General features: G+C 38.9%; 1 protein-coding gene across 4 annotated transcripts in view; it reads left to right on the top strand.

Annotated features, from left to right (window-relative positions):
• The window catches only part of PLD1 (phospholipase D1), a 224,681-nt gene that overhangs the window by 85,358 nt on the left and 121,593 nt on the right, over window positions 1–17,730 (top strand). For all 4 annotated transcript variants that reach the window (XM_068546244.1, XM_068546243.1, XM_068546245.1 and 1 more), the window contains exons 2-6: window positions 8,184–8,348; window positions 8,592–8,719; window positions 12,507–12,652; window positions 12,891–12,996; window positions 14,495–14,560. In XM_068546244.1, coding sequence (XP_068402345.1) covers window positions 8,184–8,348; window positions 8,592–8,719; window positions 12,507–12,652; window positions 12,891–12,996; window positions 14,495–14,560 — 611 coding nt within the window. The remainder of the gene's footprint in view (window positions 1–8,183; window positions 8,349–8,591; window positions 8,720–12,506; window positions 12,653–12,890; window positions 12,997–14,494; window positions 14,561–17,730) is intronic.

The raw sequence follows: 17,730 nt of genomic DNA, 5'->3' as shown, positions 1-17,730 counted from the left end.
AATTTTAATGATAAAGTCTATATGTGAGAACACAGTTTCTTCTAGTTAAATGGGGTGGCCATCATAAGATGCAAAGAACAGTTTTAAGAAAAAAAGAAGCAAGAGTAGAAATGATTATATTAAAACCCTTGAATTAATATCTGTAAATTCTTTTTCTTTATAAATTTATTTATTTATTTATTTTTGGCTGCGTTGGGTCTTCATCGCTGTGCATGGGCTTTCTCTAGTTGTGGCGAGCGGGGGCTACTCTTCACTGCGGTGCGTGGGCTTCTCACTGCGGTGGCTTCTCTTGTTGTGGAGCACAGGCTCTAGGCGCGCAGGCTTCAGTAGTTGTGACACACAGACTCAGTAGTTGTGGCTCGCGGGCTCTAGAGCGCAGGCTCAGTAGTTGTGGTGCACGGGCTTAGTTGCTTTGCGGCACATGGGATCTTCCCGGACCAGGGCTCGAACCCCGTCTCCTGCTTTGGCAGGCAGATTCTTAACCACTGCGCCACCAGGGAAATCCTATCTATAGATTCTTGATCAACATGTATTCTTATCAAAAGCAACATTGTGCTCAATAAAAAAATCTTTATTTACTATTCTGAGCCAGTGAAAGAAATTTTTTCTTAAAGTCATTTTAATAGAGGTTATCCTAGAAAAATATTTATCTTGTTCATATATTGCTCACCTACTGAATCATTGGTGTTCTAAATCTCCCTTAGTAAGAAAAATGTTTATATCACTTAGCATAATTTGTGAGCCAGAATAAAGGGTGTTTCTATAAATTTAAGTGCAGTTAGCTTCCTCTCCTAAAGACCCATCACAATGCATGCATATTCTGTTCTTGGCCATAAATAATTGAGTACTCATTTAACACTGAAGGATATTATTTTTAGAAGTCTGACCGCAGTGTATAGCAATGTTAGTTATCTTTCTTTTTTTTATTTTTATTTTTTTTAACGTCTTTATTGGAGTACAGTTGCTTTAGAATGGTGTGTTAGTTTCTGCTTTATAACAAAGTGAATCAGCTATACATATACATATGTCCGCATATCCCCTCCCTCTTGCATCTCCCTCCCACCCTCCCTATCCCACCCCTCTAGGTGGTCACAAAGCACTGAGCTGATCTCCCTGTGCTAGCGGCTGCTTCCCACTAGCTATCTATTTTACATTTGGTAGTATACATAAGTCCATGCCACTCTCTCACTTCGTCTCAGCTTACCCTTCCCCCTACCCTATCTTTCTTTTCATAAAGAAGAATTTTTCCTTTGGGATCCTTATTGGATTTAAGTCAATTTAGTGGCTGTACAAAGTCTCTCACTCATCGTATCTAATAAACTTATTAACGAACTTTGGGGTCAAGAGGGCCCCTCTTATCTTTTCTCTTCAGTACAAATGTTGATATGTGCATTGTGATCTATAGAGGCAGGAAGAAATCTTAACTTAGATATTGGTTGAGAATCATCACCTAAAATACCCTTTGCATTTGGGCTAGGTTTTAATTTCCTGGTTGGGGTTGCTTAGAATGTGTTGTTTTCTCTGACATTTAGTGGTGCTGAAAGAGGAGATTTCCTTACAATAATGTATTTGTTGTAAAGTCCTAAACACAGATAGTTGCTTGTTAATTTCAGTTTTTTTTAAGTGAGGAAACTGAGTGCTAAAGTCCAGGTTAGTAAGGCAAAAATAGGAGCAAACCAGGCTGACTGCCATCAGATTGCTGTGTGACCTTGAGCAAGTCACTTAAGCTGTCTGTGTCCTCAGTTTCCTTGTCTATAAAAAAGGGGATAAGAATAGCACCCTCTCCAAAGGGCCTTTGTGAGGGCAGATTGAGTTAATGCATGCAAAGCACCTGTATCACTGCCTGGAACATGGTAAGCACTATTCAAGTTTACTTTTTATTATTACCATTACTGTTACTTTTTATTATTACTATTAACTTCAGCACAAAATGGAATTCTGCAAGAGGGGAGATGGCTCAGTGGTTCATGCTGGTTCTAACACTGTCCGAGCCCACGTTTCCTGGATAATAGAACCTGAGCTAAGGTAGGCTTTACTGAGAGCAGCAAGAGGGAGGGGAGAAGAGAAGAGAGGCAGGAAAGCGTGGGCGGTGGTGCATTACCTGGCCGGCCAAAAATCAGACAGTGGCTTGGTCGCACAGGACAGCTTCCAGATTGGCTGTGTGGGACCAGTGTGCTCAGCACAGGCAGGCGAGGAGAGGGGACAGGGGTACGTCTTCCATGCTCACAGGTCGTGTGGCTTGATTCCCCACGCTCCCCTCGCCCCCCTCTTTCTCCCTGCCCCCGACACACGCACACAACTCCTGAGGAAGCCAGGTTCCAGCCCCTGGTGCTGAACTTCCTCAGAAGCCTCAGGGTGAGCCAGTCCTTCTGTCCGTCTGGCCAGAGGTGGGTGGGGCTGGGTTGCTGGAGCCGTGAGAGCGCCTGCTGGGTCGCACCCTGGACACTGTGCTGAAGCCCTGCCCTCAGCCAGGAGGAAGCCAAGATGGTTTGGTGGCATTAGGAGAAGAGGTGAGAGTGGCGGCGATGGGGGGTCTCCGCTGAGCCAGCGGCAGAGGCCAGGGAGCCTTCCGGGGGCAGCCCATGCACTGGGACCAGCCCCACCACTCCCAGCTGTGTAGCCTCAGTAAGCTGCTGTGGCTCCGTGTCTTTGATTCTAAATGAGATTGTCCTGAGGATTAGAAGTGATACATGTAATGTGCCTTCAGTGCTTGGCTCAGAGTAGGTACTCAATAAATGACATAATATTTTCCTATCCATTCATATTTGAAACAGACATCAGTTTCTCTTAACACTTGTATTTGCCTCTGGAAATGAAATACCTGTTTGAATTCGAAGATATGACTGAGATGAGCTAGAAGAAGCTGATACTACTGCGAAGGGGGTAATATTTAACCCTAGAACACGTCAAGGGAAATGACTAAGAAAGCTTATGGCAGAGAACAGAGGCCATCCAAGGAGGTCAAAGGATTTAGAGAAAATCATGAGAACTGAGAAATGATTTTCATGCTAAAAATTGCTTTTGTAATTGTAGATTCGGCTTTATTTTTAGCTAGGGGAAGAAAGAGAGCATGATTTCCAACTCCTGTTCTGTGGACACAGGGAGTCCAGTTTATTTAGCACTGTCGTCTCCAATCTCGACACCCCAGCGAGAAAAGCAGAGTCAGTGCTAGGCCAAATGGGGGCTTTGGTGTGAAACCAAGAAAGAAGGATGAGAAAGTGGGAGATTGCTGGGCTCTGGGGGCTTCAAGACCAAATTAGATATGAAGCTCAAAAGGACGGTAGTGTTTGGGAATTAAACGTCTATCTCTTGGAACCATGTAAGTAATAGCAAGTCTGTCCTGTTTGCATTTTACAGAGGAGAAACCCTGGAGGCTGTTAGTTGCCCAGGTTACGCTGATAATAAGGAAAGAATGAACTTAGGTCATCTGACCCGTCCTCTACACCGATGACATTTAATTATCTATTCAAGGCTCATGATAAGCCCTCCAGCGATATTTGTGGAACCGATATTCTCTTTAAAAAATTCAAAGATCCAAGTAAACATTGAGTCGGTTTTTTTTTTTTTTGATATGTTACTTTCTCAAAATATATAAACTGGAATGTAAAATATGATAATATCATTTACTTTATTCAAAGTCAGCTGAACTCCAAAAATAATTATCCAAGGCTTACTATGTCACTGGAGATTGAGTTTAATACTTGAAAACACATTTATGATTTTTGCATTTCAGGGAGCATCAAATCAGTTCTGTACAAATCACTGCTGTATAATATGTTTGGGGGAGGTTATGTAGTATGGATCTGCCAATTAATTTCATCAAAATGAAAAATGGGAAGACAAGAAATTCCCATGACTCAGTTTGGTTTTAAATGATCTAATTATAATTCATTTCATATTCATACGTTATGATTTTTGGTTTAGAAATCCATTGCATTTATTTCCTTTGGTAAACAAACATCACATATTGGAAAAAATATGGGGGAAACTTTCTAACTTATGTTAGAAAGGGAAGCAAGAAGTAAATCACAGTCATCTTCACAAAATGAAAGTTGAGGGGTTTTTTTTTGTTATTATTGTTCCTTTTTGAATTGTTTTATTCTAAGACTATGTGAAGTAAGAAGTAAAAGTGTCCATCCCTCCTGCCACCCCCAGTTCCACCTCTGGCTGGTTAAAGAGCTGGACTTTGGAGTCAGATCAAGCAGGGTCAGGTCCAACTCTATCACTTCTAGCCATGTGGCCTTGGACAAGTTGCCCACCCTCTCTAAACCTCTCATCTTGAAAATGGAGGTAACAGTAAGACCCAGCTCCTAAGGTTGTTGTGAGGAGTCAATGAGATCATGCGATTAATCTCTTTGTATAGTGCCTGGCAGATAGTACATATTCAGCAAATATTAGCTAATGTTAATGTTTATTTTAATGTTAATAGTTATAGTTGATATTATTATTCTTGTATTTTGGCTAAAGCAATGTTTATGCATGTATCTGGGAAGGAAAATATCTGCTCCCTTTGATGTTCTGCTTCCCAATCATGTTGAAAATTAAGATCGGAAGAAAATTCTAAATTTCTCTGATTTCACCAGTAAGTAACTGGAGGTAATTAAATACTCCCTGCAAAGAATTTTAATTCTAGTATTTAACCCCAGAAAAAAAAAAGAGTATTTACTTCCCGGATACAGATGCGAATAGAAATAAAACACAGCTGCTGTTATCGCTCCATGGGCACCATCTCTACTTGGTACAAAAAGAGATAATGATCTTGCAGTATAATTTTATAAGGAGGTAGCAAAATCAATTACACTATCTCAAGCGTAAACACTGAAGGGCCTTATCCCATTGCTGGTTAAGATAGGCTGTAACTGTGACAGCTGCTCACCGACCATTATAGATTATTTTAGATGAAAGAAAACATGGACTAATAAATTATGACTTGACAACATAAGAGTGTTGGTGGCCTTACAGCTTCATATTCAAGAATGAAACCAGCAATACACTTGTTGGATGAAAAGTCAACACAAAGCCACCATGCACTCAAGTGAAGGCAGTGATGGACAAATAATTTGGTTCATTTCCCATTAATAAGAATGGTAAGGTCTTCACAAAAGCATAAACAAATCTGCAAAGCCTTTGGGTCAACTGAAATTCCATGTAACCTTATAAAATATTATGAACCATAAAAATAAAAGGCTAAGATAAAGTTTAGGATGCTGTCAGGATATGTTGTTTCCGTAATTGTAATGACAGTGGGGCCAGTAGGATCCCTTCAAAGGGATCTATTGTTATGGAACTTCAGCTTCATATAAATGATCAATTTATAGACATCCAAGCCCACGAAATAAAATCAATAATTACAAAACTCTATAACCAAGTCCATGAGATTTCAGAGCCAGACAAATCTGCTTTATAAATTCAACATTGACACAACTGGAGTGACCTTGGATAAGTTATTTAACTAAATAATCAAAGTTTTGAATGCAGATAATTCAGAATAATCATAAATACCAAGTAGAATCATTGTGGGTACTAAATAACATAACTGAGCTCAAATGGTGCTTAGCACATAGTAAACACTTGAGGATAAATGATAAGAGGATTCCTTTCTGTTTCTTTTCTCACTCTTCCTTAAGCTTTTCACAAACTTATATCCTTCTGTTCTCCTGATCTGAAATAGGATTTTTTTTTTAGCTTGACCCAATGACTCTGTACTATTTATTCCAATTAGCTTGCAATGTGTAAATTACTCTGTTCTCTGTATATCTTAAATTCAACATGCATTTTTTTAAAAAAATTTATTTATTTATTTATTTATTCTTGGACGTGTTGGGTCTTCGCTTCTGTGCAAGGGCTTTCTCTAGTTGCGGCAAGCGGGGGCCACTCTTCATCGCGGTGCGCGGGCCTCTCACTATCGCGGCCTCTCTTGTCGCGGAGCACAGGCTCCAGACGCGCAGGCTCAGTAATTGCGGCTCACGGGCCCAGTTGCTCCGCGGCTTGTGGGATCTTCCCAGACCAGGGCTCGAACCCGTGTGCCCAGCATTAGCAGGCAGATTCTCAACCACTTCGCCACCAGGGAAGCCCCAACATGCATTTTTAACATTAACACTCAGTCCAAAAGGAAAGTCATTTGGAGTAACCCTTGTTTTCCTTTGCTATGCTGAGAAAGTTAACTGAGTTAGCCATTAGACTGTTAATCAATGGAAAATACCTAACGTCTTGACAAATTCACAAGTAGCAATGATATGATGTAATTTCTTACTTGTTTTTCCTTGTTTCATTTCCTCTAAGTTTTTCATTACCTTATTTTAAATAAAGTAAACCCTGGCTCATAGTTGGCATCTAATAAGTATTTGTTGAACTGAGAGGGAAGGAAATAAATGTTTTAATTATGGCAATGGCTCCATGAGAATGAATCCATAAATATGAATTCATATGAAAAACTACTTCAGTTAATTTCTTGGGATAGGAGAAGGGTTAAATTGATTACATTATAAGGGGAAGCTGAACAATTTATAGCATCTTTTATTTACATTTAGTGTTTTAGTGTTAAAGGGACCCTAGAGATGAAATGGCTCAGCCTCCTTAATTTATAGAGGAGGAAACCAGAGCCCTGAGTTTAGACGGCTGAGCTGCAAGAAGAATTCATTTCTTTTTCTTTGCATTTGAGTCAGCTTCTAAAGGGACTTGCTCAAGGGCACTGGTTTTACTAAAACTTCCATCTATTCTAGGGGCACTTACATATCTACAAAAAATATACAGAAGATAAAGACCATGGTTAAGAACATCAGCTTTTTGGTCAGAGAGACCTGGTTTCAAATCCCTTCTCCATCACTTACTAGTTATGTGACCTTGGACAGATTGTCCAAAGTATTCGTCAAATTACCTGCTCTCTCCATGCTTCAGTTTCCTTATCTATAAAGAGGGGATGACAAGCCCTGTCATCTTCAAAATGGAAATAACAAACTTTCATAGATTTATTATTGATAATAAATGTGATAAGGTATATAAAGGTTTATCACCAAGCCAGGTGATAGTAAGCAATCAGCACACATTAACTGTTATTATAATAGGTATACTAATTGGTTACCTTCCAGGACAGGTACGTCACTATAACTCACGTAAAGTCATGGCCAAATCTCATATCTCAAAAAGATAGTATATGCTTTGCTGGGGATATCACTTATAGGGGAAATGTAGAAAGGTTGCGCTACATAAATATACTTTTTAAATCTGCATCTTGAAATTATTGTAAAATACCCTAAATTTTCTGTAGAAAATATTCAAAGTTGCTTATTTTAGCTGGTATTCTTTCTTTCCATGTATTTGTTAGAGTCAAGAATCAATTCCTTTTCTCTGAATAACGATTCCCAAACCAATCTACCTTGAATCTCTCCTCACTTACCCAAGTTAATAAAATCGGATGAAAGATAATATTGGCATTTAGTCAATGTGGTGTGTCTTTTTCTTGCTTGTTTTCTTACTTGAGATACAAGTAAGTATCTCATTCCAATTTAATTTACAAGCTAGGAATCCTTTAAATGTTAAACTGGAAAATAAATTAAAAGGTTGTTTGAGGTAACTGGGGCTCACATAGAGCTAGTTGACTTGTTTCCTTATGCTATACCTAAGCCTGGATTTAAATAGTAAAATAGGGTTTTTGGGTTTTTTAAAGATTAATCTTTATTGGAGTATAGTTGATTTACAATGCTGCGTTAGTTTCAGGTGTTTAGCAAAGTGAATCAGTTATACATATACATATAGCCACTCTTTTTTAGATTCTATTCCCATATAGGTCATTACAGAGTATTGAGTAGAGTTCCCTGTGCTATACAGTAGGTCCTAATTAGTTATCTATTTTATACATAGTAGTGTGTATACATCAATCCCAATCTCCCAATTTATCCCTTCCCTCCCCTTTTCCCCCTTGGTAGCCATAAGTTTGTTTCCTACATCTGTGACTCTATTTCTGTTTTGTAAATAAGTTCATTTGTACCATTTTTTTTAGATTCCACATATAAGCAATATCATGTGTTTGTCTTGCTCTGTCTGACTTACTTCACTCAGTGTGACAATCTCTAGGTCCATCCATGTCGCTGCAAATGGCATTATTTCGTTCTTTTTTCTATTTGACCAAAATAATAAGTCTAGTAACCCTTTTCTTCTTTCCTTTGCTTTTACCCTGTCTCAAGCCAACATGTCACTGAAAGAGGAGCCAAGAGTAAATACCTCTGCACTGCAGAAAATCGCTGCTGACATGAGTAATTTGATAGAAAATCTGGACACGCGGGAGCTCCACTTTGAGGGAGAGGAGGTGGACTACGATGTGTCTCCCAGCGATCCCAGGATACAGGAAGGTAAAGGCTGATGGTCTGAGCGAGGAGAAGAGAGTTCATCAGGGTTGCTTGGCAGAGCACAGATTTGAAATAACCAGCAGATGATTGATCATCCTTGCTGATGTCACAACACTGGGCTCATTTTCATTAGCTGTTTTCTTGGTGTCGCACGTTATGATTCTTAAAAAAGATGCCTGTAAAAGGCAAGTTATGCTAATATCATTGTATTCTTGCAATAACTTTGTTTACTTATTTATTTTTTAGTGTATATCCCTTTCTCTGCTGTTTATAAGACTCAAGGATTTAAGCAGCCTAATACACAGACGTATCTCTCCGGCTGTCCAATAAAAGTTCAAGTTCTGGAAGTGGAGCGCTTAACATCTACAAAAAGGGTCAGAGCATTTATGGACTCAACTTGTATTTGTCAATATATATGATTTAACACATTGACTTGTATATTCCTTCCTCCTAGCTATGACTATGCTTTCAACTTTCGGTTTGTGTTTTTGTTTATCACTTCTGAGGGCTCATCACCTCTCAAGTTTTTGCATCCTTCTCATTTAGTCTTTATTCTTATACATCTGTTTCCCCATTCTGGAAAATGCTTTTTTAAAAAGGCACTTAAGGCAGGTTATAAGTTTAATAAATTGCGAAGTGCCTCTCCTAGTCCTCTTCTCTCCCCAGTTTTCTGTTCAATGTGGACTCATGAGGCATTGCTCTTCCACCTAGAATGCCAGATATAAGCCAAGGAAAAGTTTAGCTTTCCTAATGCTTGTTCAGCAAGAAAATAATGTTACTACCTGGCTCTTGAAAGAAACAAAGCCAGGAGGCTGCACTGGCCAGTGCCATTGCCCAGAAGTGCTGCTGAGAGAATTCTGCTGGCATACTCTGCCCCTCTGACTTGTTCCTAACACCATCCCTTAAGCTTCACTCACATTTTCTCTTTAAGCTCTGGAAAGGCATTGGGAGTAGAGTTTTCATCAAGCAAACCTGCATTCCTTTGAAGGGGATTGGACTAGGAGAAGCTGTTAGGGTAGCTGCGTTTGCTCTGTTACTGACTGGATTTCACACTTGTCAAGTCTGAGGGTAGAGAACATTGATGCCGGCTGGTGGCCTTTGTCCGTTCGGGTTAAGCTCTGGCCCCGGCAGAGTAAGGCCGCCATTGGCTCCTGCCTCGGGGGAAGTGTAGAATAATCTTTCTGCCGAGGGGCAGGCTCTGGAGGGTGGCACGTGCTGCCCGCTTCCTGATGATTTTGCCTCGCGCTCTGTCCTGACCTACCTGTGCATATCCCGACTCCTGGTTTACAGCCACCTCGGTATTCAGCTTTCCTTCAGGCTCTTCCTATGAGTTGGGTCCATATCTCCCTGATGCACCACTGAACACAACCTACCAAGAAATGTCTCTAAAATGACCTTTGCCTTCTTATTTCGCCTACCAGCATTTAGATTGAGAGGTGATAACATGTGGAGGTTAAATGCACAGACTCCAGAGCCAGACCACATGGTTTAATTCCTGTCTTTGCATTGTGATCCTCAGCCATTTACTTAAACTCTCTGTTTCTCAGTTTCCTCATCTGAATAATAGGTATCATAGAACACACCTTTTAGGTTTGTTATGAGGATTTAATAATAATAATACATAGTATAATATAAGAATATTATATATTGTATTATACAAGTATATACTGTATAATACTATGTATTATTATTATTACTAGATATCTGCTAATGTTATTTATGAAGATAAATATTTAAGCCACCAAACCAGGGACTTCTCTTTGCTCATACTCTTCTGTTAGTCAAGTGAGTTTAGTTCTGTTCTTTTTTTATATATATTAAAATTTTTCCTTTGGATCCTAATTTTTAAAGTATAGTTGATTTACAATATTATATTAATTTCAAGTTCTGTTTTAAATCTTAGTCTGTGTAGGAAAGCTAAGGAGCTTCCTTATCCTACGTAGTGTTTAGTTTACTAAGAAATAAGAACTAAATTCATGCAGTTTGAATGTGATTCCAGGTAAATAAAAATGACACTTTTCTAATGACTGAATGCATTCTGTGTGCCGGTTCATGCTTAGGCATTTCTCTTTTCACTCTCATGACAACCCTGAGGGACATATGTTGCCCCCGCCCCCGGCCCGCCTCCCCAGCAGGAGATATCCCACTTGCCCCTCCCACTCCTCCTGCCACCCTTCTCCACGCTGTGCTCTGTCCCCGCAAGGCTTCCTTGCCTTTGTCTTCTGGCAGGGTTCAGGCAGTGGAGAGCCCAGACTGGGGCCCCCCTGGGCTGGCTGTGTCCCTTGACCAAAGGCATCCTCCCCCCAAGGCAGCCTCTTTACATGGCTCTCTCCTTCCTACTCCAGCACCTGGTCTTGCCTCTCGTCCCTTTGGAACTGGGGATGCCTTCATGAGTCCCAGGTAACTGTCCTCACGCTGTGGTTTCCTTACTCTTATCACACCTTCATGGGCAGTCCTTTTATTAAAACTTCTCACACTATTCCAGTTCCAAAAAATTCCAATAATTCTACTGGGATATTATCTGACAGAAGTGATGCTTGACTAAGGCTTCATAGCTGGTAGGCTGCATTACAGGGTTGCAAGCCTTTAAAATCTTCAAAAAGGATGGGACAGGCTGTTTCCATTGCCCCACATTACCTTAGAATTGCTAAGAAGTTCAGTGTCCAAAATTCTGGGTTTATGTGTGAAGGGTAAAACTTGGCACTTGCAATGTTTTTTAAGTATTCAGTTTTCTTAGATTGGGAATATAATCCTAGGATATGGGGCAGCTTGTTTAACTTGTATAATTTTTCTTATTTATTTGGCTTGTCTTAAACTGAGCATTTTTCACTTGAATGCAGAGTTTCTCGCCACTCTGAGTTCTCCTGCAACCTTCTCTGTGAAACATGATGCAGGATGATGCCTGTAATATTGGCCAAGGTGAAAGACAGCATATAATATTAGACCCCAGAACTGGTTTTTTTCGACTTCTGGTTATAGTAACTGTCAATGGATCCCAACTAGAGGCAAATCAAGAGCTGGATTTGAATATTTACCAGCGATATGTTTGGATTCCAGGCTTACGAGCACAAGTTACATTGATTCTCGTGCTCATTTTTATATACTACATCTACACAGCATGGTCCATGCTTTAGAAGTTTGCAAAATATACCAAACATCAGTAATGATTGGCAGCAGCCCGGGAGTCACCCATGGGGTTGCTGACACCAAAGCCTGGATAAGCTAGTAAAGTAGGAGACATTTACTTTCTTTCACCCCCAACACTTATCAATACCTGTGGCGCCTCAATCTCCCAGCAGGGGCCAGTGCCCTCTAGGTGGTCCAGTGTCTGCTACCCTCCCCTATCCTCCACACACCATGGGAATTTCTCCACAATCTCCTGTGCTTTATAAATATCCCTCCATCTCCTGACACTTTCCACAAAATCAAAACTTGTATCCCCCAGGTCTGTTAGCTCTTCTGATTGAAATAATTCACTAGTCAAATATAAGATATATTTGCGTTTTAGTAAAATATTTTAAAAATTGTAAGTGGAAATTCATTCTAGTTAAGTAGTTGGGGAAATATTTTGTGTGTAGGAAGATCTTTTGGTCTTTTCCCTCTAATCATCCTGTACCTTCCTAGTCACTGGTGTTGCTTCAGGACAGGGAGACGTTATAGACGAGGATGGACCTTGCAAGGCATTTCAGAAGGAGAGGGCATTAGTGTCTTTTGTGAAGAGCTGAAGTGGGCTAAGAATGACAATGGAAGTCACTTCCTCCAGCTTCCCTCTCACCCACTCCATTGTCTGTTCACTGCTTGTACTTTTGGACAATCCCCCGATGGCTGATTAAGGCTTTCACTCATTGTCTCTTTTACCTGGTTTCTTGTTTCAAGGGTGGGTGTGTGTGTCTATGTATGTGAAACAATAGGACTGGTGGGGGTTTGCCTTTGGTGTGACTCAGAGTTTGTCTTATATATATCATAAGATGAATATTTAAGAGCATATTATTTCTGTCATCAGTCGTTTTGGAAAACTTTTTGCTTCAGTACTTACACAGAATAAGTAGGCTGGATTTAAAGATACATCCATGTTACTTATTACTTAGCTATTGTTCATTGAGAGATTTTGGAATTTTTGTTGTTATCTAAACTATCAACCATTTTTATTTATCACTATAGGTACCAAGCATCAATCTTTACACTATTGAATTAACACATGGGGAATTTAAATGGCAAGTTAAGAGGAAGTTCAAGCACTTCCAAGAATTTCACAGAGAGCTGCTCAAGTACAAAGCCTTTATCCGAATCCCCATTCCCACCAGAAGGTAACTGTCCCAGAATTAATTATAAAGTTATCCCAGTATACGAGTTGGATTGAAAGAATACTTTATTCATGTTATTGGTTAATTAGTCCATTGTTGCTGGATATTTTTTTATCAAATAGGCTCTTCTAAAAATAAGCTATCTCCTGAAAGATGCTATGACAGTCATGGTTCAAAGAATAATCTAATAAATGTTGGCATTGTGTGTGTGTGTGTCTGTGTGTGTGTCTCTGTGTTTTAGACACACATTTAGAAGACAGAATGTCAAAGAAGAGCCTCGAGAGATGCCAAGTTTGCCCCGTTCATCTGAAAACATGATCCAAGAAGAACAGTTCTTTGGTAGAAGGGTGAGTCCTTTCGCTCGTCTGTTGTTCTGAACATACTTCTGTGGTGCTATAGAAACATGGCATCTACTGAGGGGTGAGGTGGACCTGGATGCAACTTCTCTCACCTGCTGGTCCATCACCCAGGCTGGTTTAGCTTTTCTGGAACTAGTTAGGTAACCCTTCTTTCCCAAGCCACTCTGGCCCTGGGGAGGTTGCATTTTCCCAGAAGAGGTAGAGTGTTCTATGTCAGGAGTGACTTTATGTGGAAGCTGCCTACCCCTCAGAAACCTTTTGGGGTTCATTGTTAGGCAAGATGGAGCTCATCATTGAGGGCTTTAAGATCTACTCTTTTAAAATAATCTATTTCCATATGTTTGCTTCAGAATTTGTACTGGCTTCTATGGGCACTATGGACAATATGGAGGTTCCTTAAAAAATCTAAAACTAGAGCTACCATATGACCCTGCAATCCCACTCCTGGACATATAACCAGAGAAAACCATAATTAGAAAAGATGCATGCACCCCAATGTTCATTGCAGCATTATTTACAATAGCTAAGACATGCAAGCAACCTAAATGTCCATCGACAGATGAATGGATAAAGATGTGTTATACACATACTATGGAATATTACTCAGCCTTAAAAAAAGAATGAAATAATGCCATTTGCAACAACATGGATGGACTTAGAGATATCATACTAAGCAAAGTAAGCCAGAGAAAGAAAAATATCATATAATATTGCTTATATGTGGAATCTAAAAAAAAGATACAGATGAACTTATATACAAAACAGAAATAGACTCACAGACATAGAAAACAAACTTATGGTTACCAAGGGGAAAAGTGGGGGGAGGGATAAATTAAGAGTTTGTATATTAACATATACACACTACTATATATAAAATAGATAACCAATAAAAACCTACTGTGTAGCACAGGGAACTATACTCAATATTTTATAATAACCTATAAGGGAAAAGAATCTGAGAAAAATAGATATGTATGTATGTGTGTATAACTGAATAACTTTGCTGTACACCTGAAACTAACACAGTATTGTGAATCGACTATACTTCAATTAAAATAAATAAGTAAAAATAAAAAAAGAATTTGTAGTGGCTTGTTCTAAATATATGTAAATATCATTCCCAAACTATAGATGGGACAGTTAGAGTCTCAGAAAAGTAGGACAAAGTACAGACACGTACAACAGTAGAACAGAAACCTCAGGACGGGGGACACTTCTGCCCACACTGATTCAGTGATATGGTGCTGCATAGGGCAGAAGATTAATTCACTTTTTACCAGAAAATTAACACATAAATGTCAGTTCTGTTTTGTAATCTGAAACTTTTATGTTCTGAGAGGGATGTATTCAGGGTTCCTTGTCCAATGAAAACATTAATAAATAAATAACTTACAGAAGTTAAGATGGAACAGTCATGTCATTTGTCACTGTTTACATTTTCCCCTAAGTACGATGATATCTCTAATGTAAAATATTTGCATTACAGAAACAACTAGAGGATTACTTGACAAAATTACTAAAAATGCCCATGTATAGAAACTATCATGCAACAGTAAGTACTATTCAGTGATTTAAATTTTGAAATAATTTATAAAACTGTAAAGCTAAATTTTGGATCATTTTATTAACACAAGTGCTTGTATTCACTTCTGCATTGTTCCTTGGGTTAAACTAAATGAAATGAATCCAAAATTGATTTGTCAGCAAGGATCCAGTATATGAGGATGCTGTTTTTTAAATATCAAATATAACTTAATTAGTATGTCTATAACAATAGATTTAAATGAACTTGAAATGCCACTACAGGCTAGATTATCTGGAAATCAACCTCCTTCTCTCCTCAGGCTTCCAGAATAATGCCGAAAAGCATTTCTAATGCTGAAGAAAAAACATTGAGTAGTAGGTGATGAAAACAGTCTGAGCAGAGTGGAATACCCAAAGATTATACAGAGCATACAGTGATTGCGATCTGATTGGCCTGTGATGCCCGTAAAAGGCTTGTCTTTTCACGTGTAAGTGAGAAGCATGGGAAAAGCTAAGGAGAGAAAAAGCTCTAGAGAATTCAGAGAAAAGAGAGGAGAGGTGGTGTCTTGGAAGCAGCTGCAGAAGCTTAAGTTTGGGAGGCACGTGGCTGGCAAGCAGGAGGAAGTGGGCTTTACAGAAGGCATCAGAAAACAATGAGCTCCGCCTTCTTAGAGGCCCTTGAGGCCTGGGGCAGGGGTAGGGGTGTGATGGTGGTGTTAAAGGGTTAGCCTTCAATTATCCAAAGGTTCAGATAACTGAGAGGGCACTGCATTATTATATTCTGTGCCTGTGTATGTATAAACCGTATTGCTGTGGAGGTTGAATATGTGTGTATGGTATGTGTGCAGAACTTCAGAGTAGCTGCAGTTATGATTCGGCCTCTAGTTTAGAGAATGGCATGCACACATGAACAGAAAGAGGGAAGCCTGCTGTATTTAGGAGAGGAAGCAAGAGTGCCTTGACTCTTGGGAGTTTTTTGGTGCCTCGCTGCCCTATTGCTGCCTGCCTGTGTGTTAATGGATGCTGGGCATGCACCTAGCTGGTCCCCTTTACACACAAATGACCTGGGGCCGGGCCACAGCCCACCTTCTGCAGCAACTTGCACTGTGATGTTCCATGGACTTAAAGGACCTTCTGTGGTTTCATAATCCCGGAGAAGAGTTTCCCCAGGGAAACCAGCAATTTGGATCCAACCAGAGAACCTCAAGAGAAGGCTGATGGGAAGGATTTCTTCCTTTCTAGGACTCAGGAATGTGCATCTTTGAAAGAACATAACGAATAAGGATATTACTTCTATTATTACTAAAAATGCTGCTTCCTGTCGTATTCTCTGAAATCAGACATGCTGTTTTCTTAGAGAATTATTTAAATGCGTGCTAGTACCAGCATGCAGTAATTTTCCATTTGTTTTACTTTCCTGCCTGCCTGTGACTTGGCTTTAATATTTCTTTTGGCCCTTGAACAGTACTTGGCTGAGTTTAGTCTTCTTTTTCTGCGTGCCTTTCTATATTTTGGAGTCTAATGTTGATTTTTAAATGTTTTACATTTTTTCAAAATGTTCATTTTAATTTCTTTTCCAATTATAAAAATCTTTTAAAAGTTGAGCCATATTGTATTTAGATATTCCAGAGTGTCTTCTAAACATTTCCTTTGGAAGGGAAAACCTGGTTTAAACTGACTATATGTTACTTCTTATTTTTTATTTTATTTTATTTTTTGCTGCCCTGCTCAGCTTGCAGGATCTTAGTTCCCTAACCAGGGATTGAACCCGGGGCCACGGCAGTGAAAGCACTGAGTCCTAACCACTGTACTGCCAGGGAATCCCTCTTTTTTGGTGGCTACTTAGATTATTCTCCCTAACAGCGGAATTCTCCAAAATGCTTCAAGCATGGGATACAATTTGATCTGTCTTAATTTTCTAACGTTATTTTCCTCTCACACTAATTATAATTTGTCCCAGAGACTAGATTTGCAGGCCTCTGTCTCATATTTGAGAAACTAGATTGGCATCTGTGTGTCTCCTTTGATAATTGTGAGACATATTAAAACTTCTGTCTGCAAAAAACATATTAAAAGTTATTTTTATATAATCACATGTAATTAACTTATATTTTTATAAGTGTAAAACGAGCCCCTAGTAATTTCTAGGGTCCGTTATTACCCCTCAGGTTTGTTGCTTGTCCCTTTGGCATGGGAACCCTTTGCTTCCCTGTTTCCCTAATATTTAAATGTGCTTTTCACGGGTTCCATTGGAAAGAAGATATTGATTAGTACATTATTCAGAGATCAATAAGCCCTATGGATTATTGTCAGGCTAAAATGATCTTTAAATTCTTATTCCTGAGAATCACCTGCCCAAATGGAGAATGGAATTCTTATCCCTGAAGATGCATGGAGAAGTTTGGACAATACAATATTATATTTCAAATTGTATTATTTAGGATTGCTTCTAAATTGGCTTTGCCACATTTTTTTTCAATTCCATAAATCTGTATTAGAACATTTATTGCCAAAGATTTTTTTTCTATGTAATAGGACTAGTTCTTCCTTCAATTTCTCTTTAGTAAACCATTAGGATAAATTTAAATTTTATCTTAATAAACAACTTTAAATTTTCTGCATTGCTAATGTGTACCTTTTTATTTAGATGAAATGCTTTACATTTAGCAATTTTGGTATGATATTCTGAAGTTATAGTTTCTGAATTAGTTCAAAGAATATTTCTGTTGTCAACTATTTGGTAAGAGCTATGTGCATAAGAAAATATCCAGGTAATAGATAAGTGGTTTCCCTGAAGTTTGCTTTTCATTTCCTATTCTTCCATTCAACTAGTCTCTGACTTTGCATAATTTAGTTACACCTCTGTAGTAGTCTCTTCCAGTGTAAACTAGGGTTAGTATTTTTCTCTCTGCTCCTTAGAGATAAAATGAGAACTTATGGCTTAGGATCTTGAGACATTTTGGATTCTGTGGCTTAAAGTCTATGGTATCACTTCTAATAACCTATGTATTTCTATATTTTCTGATTAGAAAGCAGTTCCACAAATCAGATTTTAAAAATGTATGGTACCGAATTACCATGTTTTAGATAAGAAATAAAATGTAAAGACCTTGACTTTCAAAATCCTTATAAAAAGTACTATGTGAGGATATGTTTGATTTGGGATTTTTAAAGATATTTAAATCCTTTTGAATTTCA

This window comes from Eschrichtius robustus, chromosome 6, assembly GCF_028021215.1.
Source record: "Eschrichtius robustus isolate mEscRob2 chromosome 6, mEscRob2.pri, whole genome shotgun sequence".
Taxonomy (NCBI): domain Eukaryota; kingdom Metazoa; phylum Chordata; class Mammalia; order Artiodactyla; family Eschrichtiidae; genus Eschrichtius; species Eschrichtius robustus.
Note: the sequence above shows the minus strand (reverse complement) of the source record. Positions and strands in the feature narration are given on the sequence as shown.